Raw genomic sequence first — 19,654 nt, 5'->3', positions numbered from 1 at the left:
CTGCATAAAAGGCTGTCTCAAGTTTCCTTATCACATGCGAGTTGTGACGTCTTTAGACACCTTTAATAATGAAATTACATCGCTGCTCAACTGTAATAAGTTACTACAGTTGAGTTGTGACATCACTAAGCCTGCTGTCAAAGTCACCAATGAAGGTGAAAAGCAGCTCACAGAGCTTCATTGCATCTGCAGTTTAAACGTTGAAAAGGGCAGAACTGGCATTTTTGTTCTTCAAGCGGTTTTTCTAAATAGAAAAACTGATCAATGGAAAGAATATAATTATGGAAGCATGTTTATTTTTTACACGCTAATGGTAATTACTGGAAAGATAGAATCGGTGCATGCTCCTACACATTCTGAGGCACAGCCATTTTTAAATCCGATTTACATTAAACTCTAATATAATATCTTTTTGCATAAAGTACTAGCCTCTTTTTGTATGTTTAGTTTTGCAGTAGAGATTCTGCGTTTATTCTAGCCTGCAATTAACATGAAATATCAAGACTAGCCACTCGCTCAACAGCAGGTAGAGCCAAGGGAGGTTTGGCCACATTTATTTGTGTTAGCACCACCACGATTTGAGCAAAAAAAGTGTGGTTATCACCTTTTTTCTATTCACACTCCTTTCCCTTGGGACATTTAATGATATATTATTATTACATTTTTATTATATTATTTTTAATCATGGTGTTGAGGGACCAATGGACATATTTGAAGAGTTCATTGAAGACTTCCATACTATAAGACCGCGAACGACCTCTTTGACCTGGGCTGGGGATTTTAATATTTTAGCTTGTAAGTTTAGTGGCCAAAGAGAAGAGTGTATGGTATTCTGGATCAGGGAAATAATTAAATGATTCATTTCTCCCTTTCCAGGTATGGCGAATCCTTAAATAAGCTAATAATGAAAAATGATTTAGCGTTCCAAAATGAGATGGACACTGAAAATATACCAACTTATAATGGTAGTGTGAATGGGAGTAAAATTGATTTTATACTGGTCTCTTTTGAACTTTTCTTCGTTTTTTTGAGGAATTCGAAAGTGTTCGTAAGCGTTGCAGCGATCGTAATCCTCTTACTACTTCCTTGAACATAATTATGGTTAAGGCCGATCCAAATGGAAAGCTTACAAACTGTGAGTACTAAAAACCACAAGGTATAGGAATAAAATGGAACAAGATGTCCCCAGAAGTATTTATCACTAAGCTTGTTGCTGGAACCAGATATATTTTTTAACATGTCTGTCAGCAGGGTCCGACCTACATAGTATCCCAAAAAGTTTCATCAAAATAGGTTTGTCTACCTCTGACACTGAAACCCGTTCGAGCTGAGGTAAAATGCTAAAGGTGGTTCAATGCTACCTGTTCAGCTACTCATAAACAGTTAAGATCTGCCCTTCATTCAATTCTTAGATGTCCTCTTGAGATTAAGCAAGCCCGCTGTACCTATACACATGCCTTTGAAGTACGCAAGAAAGAAATAAGAAATAAGACATGGGAAGATTTGTTAGAAGCTGTAAGGACAAGGAACCCATGAGGTTTTGGGAAGTAGTGAACCTCCCATTCTTCCTGGATTCCCGAACTCCCAATTTGGAGTTCCTAATACCGGTTGACATTCGGGTGCCGCACTACTCTGATACTTTTAAAATACGAGAGATCGAAGCCGATTTTAAGAATGTGGAGCTTTTATTTGAGAAGGAATTTCGAGCCTTCAGCAATACAATAAGTGTGGAGGAGGTGGTTGGGGCAATATCAAGGAGCATTGGTGGAAAGGCCCGAGGGCCGGCGGAGTTCTCATAGATATTTTTAAAACAAATATTCCTTTATGGGCCCTGTTATTAACAAGCATATTTAAAGCTGCCATAATTGGTCGGTTTCTAGATTCAGGGAATAAAGCGATTTATCGTACCAATCTTTAAGAAGGGTGATTGAATTCTGCCCAGTTATTACTGTCCAATTTCTCTAATACATTCAAGCGCTAAGATCTTAGGCCGGGTTATTTTGTCACAACTGGAAGCATGAGCAGAAGAAAAAAGATCTTTTCTGAAGTCCAGTTTGATTTTTGCTCAGGGATCAGTATGATTGAACAACATTTAAAATTGTATCTTGTGACAGGGAAATATGTTGTAGCAAAGACGGGGGCCCTCCATTTGGCATTAATGGACCTTTCAAGTACTTTCAATCTGGTAAACCGAAAACAATTATGGGATATAATGGATCAACTAGGGGTACAAAAGAATTGTTAATAATGATAAAATGCCTGCGCCCTGATACCTCAGTCTCAATCTGATATGGCAATTCTGAGGAGTTAACCTCATCTGTTAGAACATATAAAGGTGTTTGACAAGGATGTATTATGGCCCTGTTGGAAATTGGCCTGTTAGTTGTGTGGCATGCACAAGTAATAGATCCACAATTGTCCATTCTGGGAACCAAACATCCTATTATAGCTCTTGACTCTCACAGGGTAGCGGAGCAGTCCAAGGCCTCCTTCAAGGGTGGTGGTGTGGGCTAGAAATCACCAATCTCTGGCAGACAATAATAGCACCCAATAATTGATTTTCCAGTCCATACTTTTTCTTTAGAAAAAGGAGAAGTACATTTATTACACACACACTACTAAATACTATGCAAGAATTAAAAAATATGTACATTTGCCGATGGAACATAACATAGATGACATTGGGTAATTACTGGTGACCTCTAGAGGGGTCGCACAAACATCTCAAGTGAGTTCAATCATTTGTTTTGTATTAAACCCATTACGTTTGTAGAAATCATTATCACTATTGTGATAATAAAACATTTTAGTTGTGATGAAGCAATAGAACATTAGCAATCATTAAGGTACCCCATTAAGCATTTTACAGAAATAACCCTTGTGTTTGTGTATTCTTCATGGGTTTCAATATCAAAACTGCAATGGTAAAAACACCCCCTAGAGGGCATCACATTAAGAAAGCATTGAATTTCAACCATTTACTCAGCCGCTAGAGGGCATAAAAGCATTGACATTGCATTTGTGCTTTTTCAGGCCTTCGAAGTCTGTTCCAATGTTACCATACACGTGGCCCTTAGAGGGTAAAACACTCCCGGCTGTAGAGTAAAGACATTGAAATCCATTGGAGGCGATTATTTTTGCCACCCTCCCAACTTGGATGCATGTTTCCGGTCCAAGGAAGATCTGGCTTGGCATTTCGGTCTGGACTGTTCCCATGAGGCACAGGGTCAAGACTGATTTGCATATGGCTGGGTCTGAACTGGGGTGGCGAAGTGAGCTAAAGAACGATGATGGATTCAACCCAGATCTGTGACTGGGGGCGAGTGTCTGAAAAGTTTCAGCGCTCCATCCATCATCTCCTTGTGTTTGCTTTGTTCACCCTAAATTGACAGGGTATGCCCAGACGTGGGTCCCTTGCTCACTTTGCCACTGGATTCAAGCTAGCCTGGCTGATGAGGGGTGTTACCTCGAAACCGGTCCCAGGCTGCATGTTTCCGGTCCAGGGAAGATCTGACTTGGCAGTTCGGTCTGGACTGTTCCCGTGAGGCACAGAGTCAAGACTGATTTGCATATGGCTGGATCTGAACTGGGGTTGCGAAGTGAGCTAAAGAATGATGATGGATTCAACCCAGATCTGTGACCGGGGTGAGTGTCTGAAAAGATTCAACCCGCCATCCATCATCTCCTTGGGTTTGCTCAATTTTATTTGTACTTGTCTTTGTTGATATATTGGGGTCCAACAGCTGGTCCTATTTCCAAAACACCATGCAGGACACACCCTTGATGGGTTATGCTCCAACCTCTTTTCCCTGAAATGTAAAGCTCCCATTCCTCAAGCCTGGTCAGATCATATGCTGATCCCGTTTATCATGAAATTACTCTGTATGAGCTCCCTCCCTAACCCAAGCTCCACATCATCAGCGTTTCATAAATGTACTAAGATGATAGCAAATCCAGATCTGCCCAATAGTGCATTAGCGTTTATACCCACTTTATCAGGAAACACAGCGGATGACTCTAAGCGTTTCAACGCATGGACCGCAATGGTCAGCGATACATTCGCTCCCATTGTCCAAGGGAAACACAAACATATTCCAAAGATTTCAGCCCCTTGGTGCACACGGACACTGGCATACCACCACCTCCAGTGCAAGCACCTAGAGCGAAAATGGAGAAGAGCCTATAAGGTAGAAGAGCTAGCCCATTATATAGAGGCCCGCAAAAAATATCATGTACAAATTAAACTAGCAAAAAAGGTTTACTTTTCCAAACATATAACAGATGCCCAACAGGACCAGCAAGCTATCTTTAAAATCGTGAAATTCTTCACAGATTCTTCTACCCTCTCGAACCTCTGTCTGAATTCACTACTTCCTAACCTTGGCAAAACTGTAGAAAACTGGTCAATAAGCAGCTTACAAATTTTCAGGAAGAGGCAAAGATACTGCACTCCTGTCAGTCGGGCTTTCGTCCCGAACACTGAACTGAATCAGCGTTACTGGAAATTGCAGATACGCTAAAATTATCTCTAGATGCGGGAAATAATGCTGTGCAGATTTTATTGGATATATCAGCCACATTAGACACAAATTCACATGACACTCTTACTTTGCATGAAAAGTTGTGGCATATCCGAACTCGCTCTAGCCTGGATTAAATCCTTTCTCACCAACCGTAGGCAACCAGTCACCTTAGGACCCTATCTCTCAACTGAACTACCTATCACCTCAGGCGTACCACAGGTATCATCTCTTAGCCCACAACTGTTCAACATCTACATGGCCCCCTCATTTAGTTAATATCTTTTAATATTGAAACAACTTCATACGCCAATGATACCCAATTGGTCTTAATCCTAGACAAAGATACCCCTGAATCAGAGTAAAATTTCAACCTGTGCTAAATAGAGGTCATCCGGGCGTATTAAAAATGTAATACGGACAAGACCGAGATAATGTTAGTAGGCAAAGCCAACCCTTTTAACCCAGTCCTGTGGTGGCATGAAGATGCCCCCACTCCTCCAAACACTGTGCAGGTGGTAAAAAATCTTGGCGTAACATTTTATGCATCTCTCTCATTTCGCATACAAGGTCAAAGGTACCCCTTAAAAATTAGTTTGCGTGGTCTAGGTGAAAAGGGGAAATCAAAATTCAATAATATGTAAAGGACCTCCCACTCGACCAACAATTATTTTCTCAATGGCTAAAATAAGCTCATGTGGGCTCTCCCTTTGTAGTGAGAATAGCTAAAGACAACAACAGTTCTTTAGTTCAGTGGTTCCCAAACTGGGGTCCGCGGACCCCCAGGGGTCCGTGACACATTCCCAGGGGGTCCGCAGGCAGAAGTTGTAAAAGCACTGCAAAGTTCATTGTAAAATCCATAGTTTTATGGCAACAATAAAGTGTCAAGATAACTCCGGTGATTAATGTACTTTCTAGAGAGAGATGGGGGTTTTGTCCAGTGGCAGCTTTGAGTCGTTTAAGGTAGCACAGAGGGTGAATATGCCTGCTGCAAAGAACGTGTACCATGCATTTCAAAAACATTATTTTATGTGCATAACTCAGTGGTTAACTGCTTTTGTCATTGAGATTCTGTTGGCACTGTGAAGTTAATAAGTTAGAATCGTAATCTAGCATAGTGTGCTATGAACTGGCATAAAAGAGCTGCATGCAAACAGTATGGTACAAGTTAGCAAGTTATGTTTTTTCCCAGTCTTTCATCATCCTGATGCTGCTAAAAAAGGTATTCTTAAAGTCAATAGCAAACACTGTGTTATGTTCTGAATTCAGAGTTTGTGCTTCTCCAGACCAAGCACTCTTAAGGAAATCCTACCAGTATGTATGACATGTGAATCCTACACCTTAAAGTCAACTTTATCTTATGTAAGATTCTCTATACACTGATTACACATGTATGATTTATTGTTTCTTTATTTATTTTTTTGCGAATGACTGTGTAACTGTTTGAAATTTAAATAGTGCAAATTGTTTGGGGGTCCCCGGCTTCCAGTAGTGACTCAATGGGGGTCCTCAGGAGTCAAAAGTTTGGGAACCACTGCTTTAGTTCATATATTTTATTTATCTTTTTTAATCTTTTGTTGTATTTTCTTTTGAATAAACAATTTTTTTGTAATTTTTAAAATTTTGAAAGTCAAAATCTTTGTTTTTATATACAGTGTAAATCATACATAATTCAGCAAAATAAACAAATTTCCTAAAATGAAGGATTCTCACCATGAGTTCATTTGTGAAAGCCTTTAAAGCTGGAATTTTATGATTGTGATGTGTGAATGTGTATGTTTGGGGTGAGGTGACTGATTGTGAGGTTAGTTCACTTATGACAATGCAAGGGGTTGAACTTAAACATGACTAATTGTATGTTTGACACTGCATAATTATGTATCAACTGTACATTTTAGGAAATTTGTTTATTTTGCTGAATTATGTATGATTTACACTGTATATAAAAACATAAAAATAATTTTTACTTTTAAAATTTTTTACATGACAAAAGAATTGTTTATTCAAAAGAAATTACAACAAAAGATTTAAAAAGATAAATAAAATATATGAACTAATGATCTGTTGTTGTCTTTAGCTATTCTCACTACAAAGGGAGAGCCTACATGAGCTTATTTTAACCATTGAGAAAATAATTGTTGGTCGAGTGGGAGGTCCTTTACATATTATTGCATCTCTCTCATTTCAGCCATAGGCCCTTGCAGTGGCAGGGATGTGTTTTGGCTTAATTTAAATCTCTCAAAAAGTTCTTGGATCTCATCCACTGTCCTGCAAGGAAGACCGTAGTGGTAGCTCTTATCTTGTCAAGATTAGACAACTTTAATAGCTTGTTTGCAGTTGTCAACAAACAATTGTTTTAAAAGCTGCAGATAGTACAACATGCAGCCGCCTGCTTTGTTTGAAATTGCCCCGCCGTTCTTCAGCCGCTGCAGCTCTTAACACTCTAAATTGGCTGCCCATTGAAAAAAGAATACTATTCAAGATCCTCCTAATTACTTTGAGCCTTCAGAGCATCCAGGCCAAAATACTTAACTGCTAGGTTTACCCCGTACGTCACTGCCTGGACACTCAGATCCTCCTCAGAAAACCTCCTTAAACCTTTTGTTTTCAGGTATAAGACTAAAGGGGGCAAATCCCTGGCAGCCCTTGGGACTAGGGCATGGAACATTCTTGCTACAAATCTAAGACTGACCGAATCAGAAACTCTCTTTAACAGAATTATTGAAAACTTGGATTTCTGCAGCCCCTAATGCACTGTGCTCTTCACTTGTTTAAAAATGCAACCAATTTACGCATGCTCCGACCTTTATCTTTACTTCCGCATAGCGCCAGGATGCTCCTTCCCTAGTGAAAGCTGCACTTTATAAATACAAATACATTGAACATTTTAGATGATTTTAATGATGCTGTGTACTGATGTGACTATGTTCTTTTATGGCTGTTTTTAGCTGAATAAAGATTGATTTGACTGACTGAAAGATTAAGACACCAAAGGTTTAAGTTGTTTGTGCAAAGGCTGATGGTGTGGCCATGTTTTGTAAGGAATAAAATATACTCTACCGTGCATTAAAATATTATTGCAAGTCACCTGGAGTTCCATGTCCTTATGAAGAAATTTGACCTTTGGCCTTGTTGCTCTATATTGTCACAGAGCTCCTCTGTGACTTGAAATATCGTTCTAATGCAGGGCAATGTTACTTTATCCCATTTATTCCAGTTATTTTTTGCATGTGTGGTATTTATAGAGAGCAAAATTGGCTATAAAGCAGTGAAGCGTTGTCCAGAGGTAGGGAGTACAAGATGGACTGTAAGAGAAGTGAATTTATAGGTAGCTTCTCATCAAGGTGGGCTATTATAAGGTTGGAAAAGGAAGAGGTGTGGCTTGAAGATAAGTCTTCAGATTATTCCCAACAGTTGTTGATTCAGGAGGAAGTCTGTTGTCTTGTTTTAGTCTCTAGCCTAGTGTTGGTGTTGCTGTGGGTGTTGTGTTATCCCACCAGAGGTTTTTTGTTTCACTATCGATGTGGAACTTTGGGGACTTGGCGCTGTCAAGGAGTTGGCTGCGAAGCCAATGAGGTAAATTTTTGACAGCCAGCTTTGGCTATTAGCCATTTGATTGTAATATGCAATAAGATGAAATAGTATGGAGAATTATGCCCTTTTAAACACAACTAGTTCCATTTTCAGGGGCCACCACCTCATTTTAAGAAGCATTCGTAAGTAGATTAATGGTGATATACGCTGCAACTCGCGGATATTTATGCTGAAAGATATGTGCTATGACACCTTTGTACTGAATACACGATAATGTCACAGCTATAGCTTATGTGACTGCTATTCGCTTGGATATGGGTGCAGTGTTTTGGGATGCCCAATTCCAATGGCTGTTTGCTCCATTTAAAAGCATCTTATTAGGGGTTGAATTATTCAAGTTATTTATGAGCGAAGTGATGATGCACTTGATATTTTGAATGTGAGCATTGGGTCTTTATTAATGTAACTGAGATGTCTTTGGGCTCTGTGTATGCCCCGATAGGGCCTGGCAGCTCCGTCCTCCTACCAGGCACGCATTGGTAACTTTGACCGACTTTAAAGCACAACAGCAATGTAGACACTGCAGGTCGAACAAAATTGCTTAAGGCAGTTTTGGTTTTGACTCAAGATACAAAAATGATGTCATGATTTTTTAGACTTTGATGTTTCAAAGTGACTAATTTAGAAGTGCTCTAATCCACCTTCATGCATTCTAATGACCTTTCTTTTCTATATTAGTTTATTTCCTTCAAATAACTGTATTTCTTTTACTGTTGAATTGCCAAACAGAATTCAGTGAAAATTGTCTAGTTGCTAAGAGTAATAGGTTTTCCGTATGCAATTTCCCTCTACTATTTAGTGGATACACATAGACACAATATTACATTAAGTACACAAATGGAATATATTTTTCAGTATCAAACATGGTAAACTTTTTGTTTCTTCAGTCAAAGGTGTACACCCGAACACCCACATTGTATCTCGACTTCAAGCTTGATCAAGGAGCAAAGCACGTACAACCCGTCACTAAAGGTAAACAAATATTACATTTCCCATTCTGTGTAATAGTTGTCTTAAGATATACATTCTACTATAATTTGTGTTTAGTTTTAGGATCTGTATATTCACTCAAAGACTTTTTAAAAATTAAATAACAATTTTATTGTAATAATATGTTGAAATAATGTGCAAACATTGCAATGTGACATAAAAGGCACATATTGTCCGAAATATAAATGTGGTTGTTTCCTAAACACCTTTGTCAAGATGCCTAAAAGAAGGAAAAGTTTGTGGAGGCAGTACTTAAACAAGAGCCATAAAGGGAAACAGGACGTAGAGGAATATTTGGTTTGCTAACTTAAACTATCTTTTTAATTTGCAGTTGTTGTAGGATCTCTTCTTTTTGTACCAATGTATTTGACAGTGTGGACTGGGTAACTGGACTGATAAACATAGCTGTCAAGTTTTTAGACATTTTCATGGTTCCAGTGCATGTATGATTGATATTCTATGCTTCAATACACCTTCTAAGGAAAGTTAATTGACACTTAACCACTTGATGGTCAAAGCACCTGTTGGAGAAATCTTTGTGCAGCCTAGACACAGATGTGACTCATCATAAAATAGCATGAAGGGTTAATGAACCTGCTGCAAAGCACAACATGCAACATTCAGGTCTCAAATTTGTATTTTATGTAAACAGCTTTGTCAGTTACTGCTTATGGTTGAGAGATCCATCTGAAATCCACAGGTCACAAGTTATACTTCTTGAATTAGTTTAGTGAGTTCTGAAGTGGCATCAAGGAGTTGCATAAAGACTGCAGTGCATAAGTTTGGAACCTTACTATTTCTTCCTCAGTTTTTCTCCTTCTAAGGTTGCTGAAATTGAATCTTTGGGATGTAAGAATTATTAGTTAGTGCTGTAACTGAATATAAGCGAACTCGCTCACCCAAAACACCTCAGTTCCCTCGATTAAGAACTGTCTCCATTGTCGCTCTTATTCGGTGATCCTGCCAAATCCTCCTCCGCATAATGCAACTGCTAATTGAACACGCACATGGGAGGGCACGAAGGGGGGATGTTGGGATGGGGGGAGGGGATGGGAGGCGGGGGGGGGGAGTTTCCTACAGTTGGGTTTGATTATGCATATAAAAAGACAAACCAGAAGATAATGTTGAAGAGAATGGACTTTCCACGGTTGCGAACTCAGACATTGTCGTTAACATGTATGCTTACTGTGATGTTCCTCACCTCGGCTGAGGTGGACGAAATGTATACTTGTTGTTTTGGAGGTGAGCTGCCATGTGGGAGAAAATCTAATAAAGAAATTATAAATAAAAATGCCCTATGATGAAGAAAAAAAAACAACTGAACACACACACATCATTGACAGGGAGCCTAGGATCACAGTTAAACAAAAAAAAAACCTTACTTCAAGTCTCTCCACTCAGCCTTTCCTCCCTATTGCTTCAACGCTGGCTGGAGGACCACATTGTGCTGATAGCTCCGATCCTCTCAGTGGGCTTTAGTGCTGCAGCAATGGAATCTCCAGCCAATGGTCACTGCAGTCCAGCGTCGCTGCTGTCAGTCAAAAGATGCAGGTCTGTCTGTGCTGCCCACCCTTTAACACAAGATGATGGCAGCAGGAGATGCATACTAGCGCATGTCCGTTGAACTGAAGCAGATCTGAATGTCAGTGACTCCATCATGAGGTATGCCATGTGGTTCCTCTCGGCCCAGTCACAGGTCAGCCGGCTGCCTTGTAAAGACAGGACAAAAGTCGGTGGTGTCGGTGCTCCACCCATGACCCCAGCAACACACTTGGAGGCAGGTTTGAGGTCATGTCATGTCGGTCAGGGCCCTGGGTGTGGGGGCAGCTGATAAGGCACTGGGCAGGTCAGGTCTGTACTTGAAAAAACATCCTGCCTGCAAGCAAGCATGACCTTCTCTATGGTTTCACATGGACCATATTGAAAGGCGCTACTAACTTGCGGCTGTGAGCCAGCTCACCAATGAAAAACAAAGCTGCCGCCCGCCACCCGAGCTGTTCTCTGGGGCCAGTCACTGGCCATTACAGGCAAGGAGCTTCCCCCCCGGATCCATAAGTACACAGTGCCACCGGGTCAAAATAATTGTTTATCCGCGTGGTGCAAGAGCTAAGTAGGGTGGCCTCAGGGCACTCCAAGATGCGTGACACATGCATTTTAGTGCGTTGATGCTGACACCAGCACTAAAATGCGTTAGTGTAACAACTGATGCTGATACTTGGCAGAGCTGGACAATTCAGTAATAACCAACAATTGCTTTTTGCAAGTGGCGTCGGCCTCCTTGCAGTTATTAAAGAACTGTGAGTGGTGGGTGTGCCTAACATTCACTGTGGCTATAAAAAGGATTTTGTAGAAAGGGTAATTTAACTTCTACAATGGATGGATGGATTGATAGTCGGTCGGCTTGACTTCGCAGCAGCTTCCACTATGTTCTCCACAGCAAAAAATCCTGTTCAGTGGTCCTTCACAGAGGGATATCCTGCCCTGAGGAGCCCTCGTCGGCTGTAGCCTCTAGCCTTGTCCCACTGGAGATTTCCAACTTCCAGAAAAGAGACGAAGTTTGAATGTGGATATGTTCACCACAACTTCTTCCAGCTTCTGACAACAATGCCTCTTCCCCGGACACTGCCTGCAGCCTTGCCCCACTGAACTTTACCTTCTCAGATGAATTTTTGCTGAAGTGTCTCTAAGTCGAAAGGTAAGCACCAACCGGACCCAATACACTTCTTGTATCCGACTCCCGCTCCATTGCGGTCAGTCATATTTTTCAACTTTGACTCGGTCTAGTGTGACTAGATAGCCACTGTTGGCGCTTTGATCTTTTAGGCACTAGTTTTTACATTAAACTTTAAAAATTCATAACTCTGGCTCTATTTTTTGGATTTTTAATGCTTTGGTGTCAAATAATGTATTAAAATGAACTCTATTTTTCTAAATTGGTGTGGAATTTTTTTGTTCTGTGTTTTCACTTTACTACTGTTTTTGTGCAGTGTAAACACTTAACACTTTGCCTCTAATCCTCTAAATTAAGGCTCACTGATTTTCTGCCAAGTTGCCAGAGGGTTAAGCACAGGTTAATTTAGTGACTTTTATTGTTCACCCTGACAGGGATTGTGGACGTTGCTTGACCAGGTTTAACACCCTACTCCACCAACAACCCAATTTCTCACAACTTTCATCCTCTCTCTATCTCAGCTTTCTCTGCCTCATCTCTCTTTCAATGAGCCCAGTGTACCTCACTCAGTGTCTTCTCTCTCTACCTCCCTTAATAACCTATACCTCTATAAATCATATTGCGTGCCTAAATCTATACCTAGCTGTATCAATCCCCTTTCTTTCTCACATTTCTCTCAACCTCATCTCTCTCTATGTACCTCAAAGCACTTTTTCCATCTGACCTCCCTGTATCTTGTCTCCATCAGCTTCACTCCTCACACAATCTCATCTCTATCTTTACCTCACCTCTCTTTTTCTCTGTATGTCACCACTACCCTACCTCTATTTACCTCTCTGTCTCAGCCCTTTCTCTGCCTAAGCAGTCTCCCTTATCCCTCTATCTCATTTCTCTCTGTACGTCACATCTCCCCCACTACCTTACTTTGCTATACCTACTGCTCTGTCTCGCTCTCTCACTCCCTATACTTTCAACTTACCTCACCATTAGTTCACTGCCTCATCTGTCCACCTCCTATTTCTCTTGGTTACTCCTGTTCCCTTTCCCTCATCTCTTTAAATATTTGACACTTTTCTTGCCACTTCTATTCCTTTATCTCTACCCCTTTATCTCTAGCATGAAGTCCTCTGCCTCTCTCCCACACAAATATAACTCTCTCACTCTGGACCTCCTTCTCTATTTCAACACCCCCTTCCCCTTAGCTAGCTCACTCAACCTCTTTCTACCGATCTCTCTACCTCACTATCTCTTCTTCTATTTCACAACTCTTTACAAACTTCACCCTTTTCCAATATATTTCATGTGTCTCTGAACATCCTCTTTTCGCGATCAATCACATTCTCCTACCCTTCACCCATCTCCACCTTTCTCTCTTACCCACCATTCTCCTTACGTGACCCTTTTTTTACACCTCTTCTCATTTTGCACTCTTCCTACCTTACATATCTTTATTTTTTTAAGTCTCTGTCAATCTTTACCTCTACTTCTCTAAATTCACCTCTAAATCACACCCCTTCTCTCTCTCTCTCTCTCTTTCTCTCTCTCTCTCTCTGTCATCATCTCTATCTCTGCTACCTTCTCCCTCCACTTCACGTCTCTCACTACACTTTTCTCTTTATATCTTTATCCAGCTTTTGTTTCATGACCCATCCATGTGTCTTACTCAGCAGGGTCACATATAACTGTCTTGCCAGAGAAGTGTTAACATAAAAAGAGGGGGAGAGGGTTAAGGAAAAGAATTTTGGAGAAAGGTATTAGATTTTAACCATTGGAATCCTGAAAATCCTTAGTTTAGTGCTCTGATGTGCACTTTTGCACAAGGAAACCAGTAGTGAGGGGGAGGGATTTATTATTACAAATACTCAGCAACTAAAGCTACTATGTCCAGTGCAATGTGCATATGTCTTACTTCAATATCATGCAATAACATGTAACATGTCACCCGTAGCATGTTTGTCCTACAATGAGATTAACAAACTGGTTAGCCATTAAATTCCAAATAAAAGGTTGCTGTGAGTAAAGAATTCTAGATCTAAACTAAAAAGAAAATGGCTTGATCAGTGCTGATCAATTATTTTTCAGGTCTATTTGGCTGGCTGACGCTAGGCAGAACGCGCTTCTGCGTGTTTTTGCGTGCACCTGTTTCTGAAGGTTTTACATATAATTAAATATTGTTTGCCATCATGAGGATTTGAACAACCCAAGAAGCTCCAAACAAGGGTCCCCAGACATACCTTGCACAGGGCCCCACAAATCCTTAAGATGTCAGAGTTTCTTTGAAAACACTGGATTAGATTGATTGTAAACTGTGGTATATGTCAATGCAAACCATGTAGTGACAGGGAGGAAGGAAGCAAGAGGAGGAAGCCTATCTCTCCCTCTCTTTCTTCCCTTTGAAATTGTAGAATCAAGTTTGGCAGAGCAGAGAGAGAGGTGGCTAATGCCCCAAAATCTTCCACCTCTTTCTTCCATGGCTTCTGTGGTCACTAAATGAAGGGTGCTACTGGTGCTGTGCATGTTGGGTGGCTTTAGAAGCAGCTTTAGGTTTTGGCGGTGACAGCTGAAGAGCTGGGGCGGGAAAGCCACTTAGAGTCTTAAGGATGTTTTTACACTCCTCCCGTCTTTGAAGAGTTATTTTTATGTCTCGTCTAGGCAGCGCATGCACTGCATGCACTATTTCTTCGAACCATGCTGTATCTAAGATATGGACTTAAAAAAACGCCCATCTATTTCATTGGTTCCTCTTACTGTCTTTTAGAAATGCCGACTTTTCATTGGTGAATACACTTAGTAGTCCCTCCTTTTGGAATTGTGTATCCTCCCATGAGGACTGCCCATGTAATATGTGTTCTTACTCTTTATGATAGTTATACTTTAAGAGCACTCTTTTTTTTATTTGGTTGGCCTGCCTGTGCTCATTAAGTGTTCCGTTTACATGTGCATGAAACTTCGTTCCGCTTGCCATCCCTTAATCTCCCCATGCCTCCTCCTCACCCCTCCCACAACACTGCCAACAGGCCCCTTGCTGTCCCTTAATCTCCCCGTGCCTCCCCTCACCCCTCACACAACACTGCTCGCAGACCCCCACCACCTCTCCGAGGCCACTGCTCATTTTTCTTGTTTTTTCATTTGTTTAATTTACACTTCATTTTCACTGCATTGCTTTCATTTAATCTCCCTTTGCCATCTGAAGGTCAGTAAAACGTGTTGGTGGGTGCAATGATGTGATTGCATTCCATTAAAAGAATATATTTAAAATTCAAGCACACAAATATATTCTTTGATGTTCCTTGCATGGCTACCACATCTTTGCTGCCACTGCTACATAGGTAAAAAAAAAAAAAAAGGGTGCAGTACCTTATGTGGCCAAAAGAGGTCCCAAGGCATACCTAGTGACAGACTGTGGTGCTGTACCCTTTCCCTGCTTCATGCACATTAGAACAGTAAATGTTGCTGTACCCAGAATAATGTGCTGCATATGTAAATACATATAAGGTCCCAAAGGTGAGACTGATTGCATTACAAGTGCTTGTTTATTCAAGTGCTGCTTCCTTATTATTGGCCCTGATGGCAGTATAACTTGCTGTGGACGTTTAACCTCATAAAACTCTCTTGCACTCCTTTACAGAAAGGCACTAACAGTTTTGTTTATTAGAGTCTTAGTTTACATCCTTTTTATCTGATGGGATTCTTCTTTCTCTGACAAAATTATATATTTTTTTTATTTGTAAGTTTACTGTACAGGTTATCCAGTCAACCAAAAATGTAAGATTCGTCAAAGTGCATTTCACCCTTTTGCGTTTTTTCAGGGTGAAATCATGCAACAAATGGAGCTAGAGAATATTGTCAAAAGGGGCCCCTGTGTGCTTGCCCTTTTACAAACAGAACAGAGAAAGGATTTGTCTTTCCCTGGGCTTTTTAGTGCTCTTTGATATTCAAGTTGGGGAGAGCAAAAGAGCGGAAAAGGGCTAGAGTGAGAGAGGAATAAAGATGAAGGCTGAGATGAAAGATAGAGCCCAAGTATAGAAAATCATAAAGTAAGAGCAGGAGAGCGATATGCAGATGCAAACACCCCAACTCACTGCCACAACCTTACTAACACAACAAATCTGTGCAATATTACCAGCTCCCTCTCATATGGTTGCTGAAAAAGGGAACTCCCTTACAAGTAGGCAAGATGGCTTCCTCGTGCCATTTCCACCCTACAGCACAACTGATTGCCTTTATTGCTAGTTGCTGTCTCAGGCCCCCTGGCAGCCAGGTAGAGCACCTGCAATATTTTTTTGCTGGGAAAGAATTCCATAAAATGTACAACTTCTGTAGAGAATGCAGTCCCACTGATGTATTTCCTCTTTTAGGCGGTGTTAGTTCAGAAGTAGGGTTCTGTTCTGACGGCATCATTAGAGCTTCATTTGGACGAGCAATGGACCCTTGCCATAGATGACACTTATGACAATAGACAGCGCTTTGAAGGCAAAGTGTCTGGGCTAAGGCTGCCAGTGAAGTGCAGTGAGCATTGGTGTGATCCGTTACCTTGGAAGAATATGTAGAAGCTGTCTAGTTCCTGCGTTTTGGATCCTTTGGCGGTTTCAGTCCAGGAAAAATGGAGCCCTGTGGTAGAGACCTTTTGAATTATTATTTTTTAACAAATGTTTATTGTTCTGTTTTGTATTGAAAATAAAATTGTGTCATGTTTATTGGCAGTCAGAATATGGAGGGGGAGACTCCTCAAGTAGTGTGACAGTTTGCATAATTTATTCAAGACATGACAATGGTTGTAGTGGTCTAGAGCACCTGATGGAAGCCTAGATGAGGATATGCATCAAAGGGCGTACGTGGCATAGCAGGCACCTCTTGTGACTTGATTAACTTGATGGAACAGTCAAAGGTTGGAGTCCAAGATTGCTGCCAAATTAAATATTTCCTTTGATGTCTATGGGGTTGGGAGTACGTTTTTTGGGCCAGGCAGTGTAAAGTTGGGAGCTTTAGGATTATAGCTTTGGAAGTGGTAAGTTTAAGGTGGTTACTCAGCATCCATTCATCAGTGGCTTAGAGGCAGTGGTCATGTCCCAAACAGTCAAGATCCATCTAGTTTTTTAGTTCTTGGATGATCTGTGTATTGTCAGCATAGTTGCAGCAGGTTAGTGGATGAACTTGATGGTCCAGAAATGGGCCAGATAGCACTTGAACAGGAGTTGTAAGATGATTGAACCTTGATGTCGCTTTTGTTGTTCTTGGACACCCAGATCCTCTAGTCTCAGTAGTAGGGTCTAGTAAGGTCTAGTGGTGGACTGTGTAAAAGACCAGTAAATGGATCTAGAGATAGTAGTGCAGTTGATTCCTATCCACAGCCTTTTACGGTCATCCCAAGCGAATATCCTCACAGATTTAGTGCCTCCACCTGGGCAAAAGACTATTTGATGTCAGAGATTTGGAAAGCCTAATGAAGGCAGCTTTTTAAAATCTATTTTCTTAACAACTGGCTGTTGGAGATTGATTGGTAACTGGTTTGGATCATGGTTCTATTTATTGGTAAGTGGACTAATGTAGTAGGTCTTGAAGGCAAAGGGAGAGATGCCTGAAAATATAGAGTTGTTGAGGATGCTTACTGCTGTAATGTTAGCAGTTGCAGAAAGCGGTTTGTATTTGAAGGTTTGTGTCAGGCAGGGATTTGAATGGGGTTCCAGGTGGCTGGGTTTCCTTGGCCCTTTCTATGAATTCAGAATCTGAGAGCTGCCCCATTTCTCTTGTTAGTTGTATTGGTCCTAGTACCAGTAGGTTGCTTATTCAGTGTATTGCTCCCAAGGTAGTGTTCCAGTTTCTTTGTTTTGGAGATATGTTATGTTGCAAAGGTGTCTCAGAAGGTTTGGGAGTTAGTGGTGGTAGTGCATTCATGGTTGCAGGGTTGTGTAAGTATTCTTTGTAGTTTATTTAAGGGCATTTTACTTTGCAGAGCTGGATAAAGTAATCTTTTTGTACTTTTAGTAGGTGATTTGTATATTTTATTGTGGTCTAGTCATGATTTGTCATTTTGGGTGTTTGCTTTTCTCCATTGCCTTTGCAAAGCACTTCGTTTTATCCCCAGCTTCTTTATCTTGTTAGTGACCCACGTGGTTCTGTGTTTAGGGTGTGAGCATGTCTTGGGGGATAGCAGTTTGTTAAAGACTTCAGTATGCAGACTGTAGAAACATTCTACTTCTGATATTTGGCAGGGCTGTGGAGAAGGAATTGGAGTCCAGTTCAGGGAAATTAATCTTGTTCCATTGTCTATAGGTAGATTTGTAGGTCGCTGCTGCTGTAGTAGTTGTTCTCTTCTGTTGTTCAGAAGGAAAGTGATGAGATGGTATTCCGGAGCTTGGCAATTTCCTGTTATTCCGATGAGCTGCCTTGAAGCAAAGATTGCCTCCAAGGTGTGTTAAACAGAATACTTTGGTTCAAGGACATGTGGGAGTAGGTCGAGGTCCTTTAGGTTTGCCTGGTGGGATCTCGGAGATGGATTTCGAGAGGTTCAATCCGATGTTCAGCTTTTCCAGGATGCAGAAATTGGTCTGGTTTACTCTACTTTCTGAGACTTTATCAGGGAAGGCATCTGTGAATGATCTGAGGCGGATGTCTGCAAATGAACAGGAATTATAAAGTAGGTGGGGGAGCAAAGAATGAGAAGTGATTTACATTTAGTCAAATTATATTCTTGAAAACTTGCGGTATTTTAAGGTGTTCTTGAAAATATATACTAAGCCTCGTATTTAATCAGGCACTATGGCCTCTTGAGGGATCAGGATACATAAGTTTAATTTATGGGCAGAGGGTCCAGATTTTAGTGAGGTGGTGCTCAGATTAAAGATGCTTGAGCAGTTTTTTCTCTTTAATAGTGGTTGGTGGTAGTGGACTATAAGGCTTGAGGAGTAGAAAGATGGAAGAAATGGGAATTGAAGTAGATGCGGAATGCTTGTTACTTATTTTCAGTATGTATAAGATGGTCTTCATAGGGTTAGTGGTGGTTGATAAAACGAGTGAGTAGAGCCTGGTTATTGAAGGGAGGCAAACAAGAGGTTTTAGAAGGTGTGAAAGGAGTAGAGCTTTAGTTGCAAAGAGAAGGCAGAGAAATAGATAAAATATGGCATGAAGGTTAGACAGAATGAGGGGAGGGATAGAGAGACCCAGTTGACTTCTTTTTTAGGTCATGTGTGGAACAGTAAGGGGGGTGTCGGAAAAAGTGTAGTCTGTTGACTCCATGATGAGAAGCCTGAGACCGTGTCAGAGCATCAGTGGGAATTGCTCTCTTCCGCTTGTCATGACAAAAGAATGTGATCATACTGTAGTATAGCCTTATAGTCCACGATAGTGGGCTATGCCGCCCATTAAAATCCTGCTCTAGTGTTAAAGGCCAGAGTCAAAGGTGAGGATCCTTAACATGGGAGCGGGCCGTTAATTGCCGGTATAGCCCACTATGGTGAGCTATAAGGCTGTTAGAACATACATTCTGCCCAAAACTGCAGAATGTCCTCATTAAAACACTAAGGCCTCTTGGAGCCCGAGGGGGTAGAAATCCCCATGGCTCTGAAGCCTTGGTTTCACAGCTGTTGATGTGAATTTTCAATAGATAACATCCCAGTGCTGGACCATGGCTGTCATCTGTTGAACATTCACAGCAATAGCTGTGGTGGAACGCTGATGTTAGCCCCTGGTTCTCCCTGGGCTCAGCTAAACTACTTTTCATTGTTCAGCCAAGCCAGAGAGACTGAGGAGCTGAGCAGCATTCCCTCCTCCTTCCCTTTGAGGCTCCAGTGACAAAGTGAGCTACTGGAGGAGGGAGGGGGAAAAGCTCCTGTGTGCCCTGCTGCACAGGTTCTGTCTTATGCTTTCCCCTGCTCAATCC

The 19,654-nt window shown here is 41.1% G+C and overlaps 1 protein-coding gene across 4 annotated transcripts in view; it reads left to right on the top strand.

Annotated features, from left to right (window-relative positions):
• PIR (pirin) overlaps window positions 1-19,654 on the top strand; it is a 515,558-nt gene that overhangs the window by 320,159 nt on the left and 175,745 nt on the right. For all 4 annotated transcript variants that reach the window (XM_085622324.1, XM_085622325.1, XM_085622326.1 and 1 more), the window contains one exon: window positions 9,002-9,086. In XM_085622324.1, coding sequence (XP_085478450.1) covers window positions 9,002-9,086 — 85 coding nt within the window. The remainder of the gene's footprint in view (window positions 1-9,001; window positions 9,087-19,654) is intronic.

Source organism: Triturus cristatus, chromosome 8 (genome assembly GCF_964204655.1).
Source record: "Triturus cristatus chromosome 8, aTriCri1.1, whole genome shotgun sequence".
Classification (NCBI taxonomy): domain Eukaryota; kingdom Metazoa; phylum Chordata; class Amphibia; order Caudata; family Salamandridae; genus Triturus; species Triturus cristatus.
The sequence above is the reverse complement of the archived record's forward strand: the minus strand, read 5'-3'. Positions and strand labels throughout refer to the sequence as shown.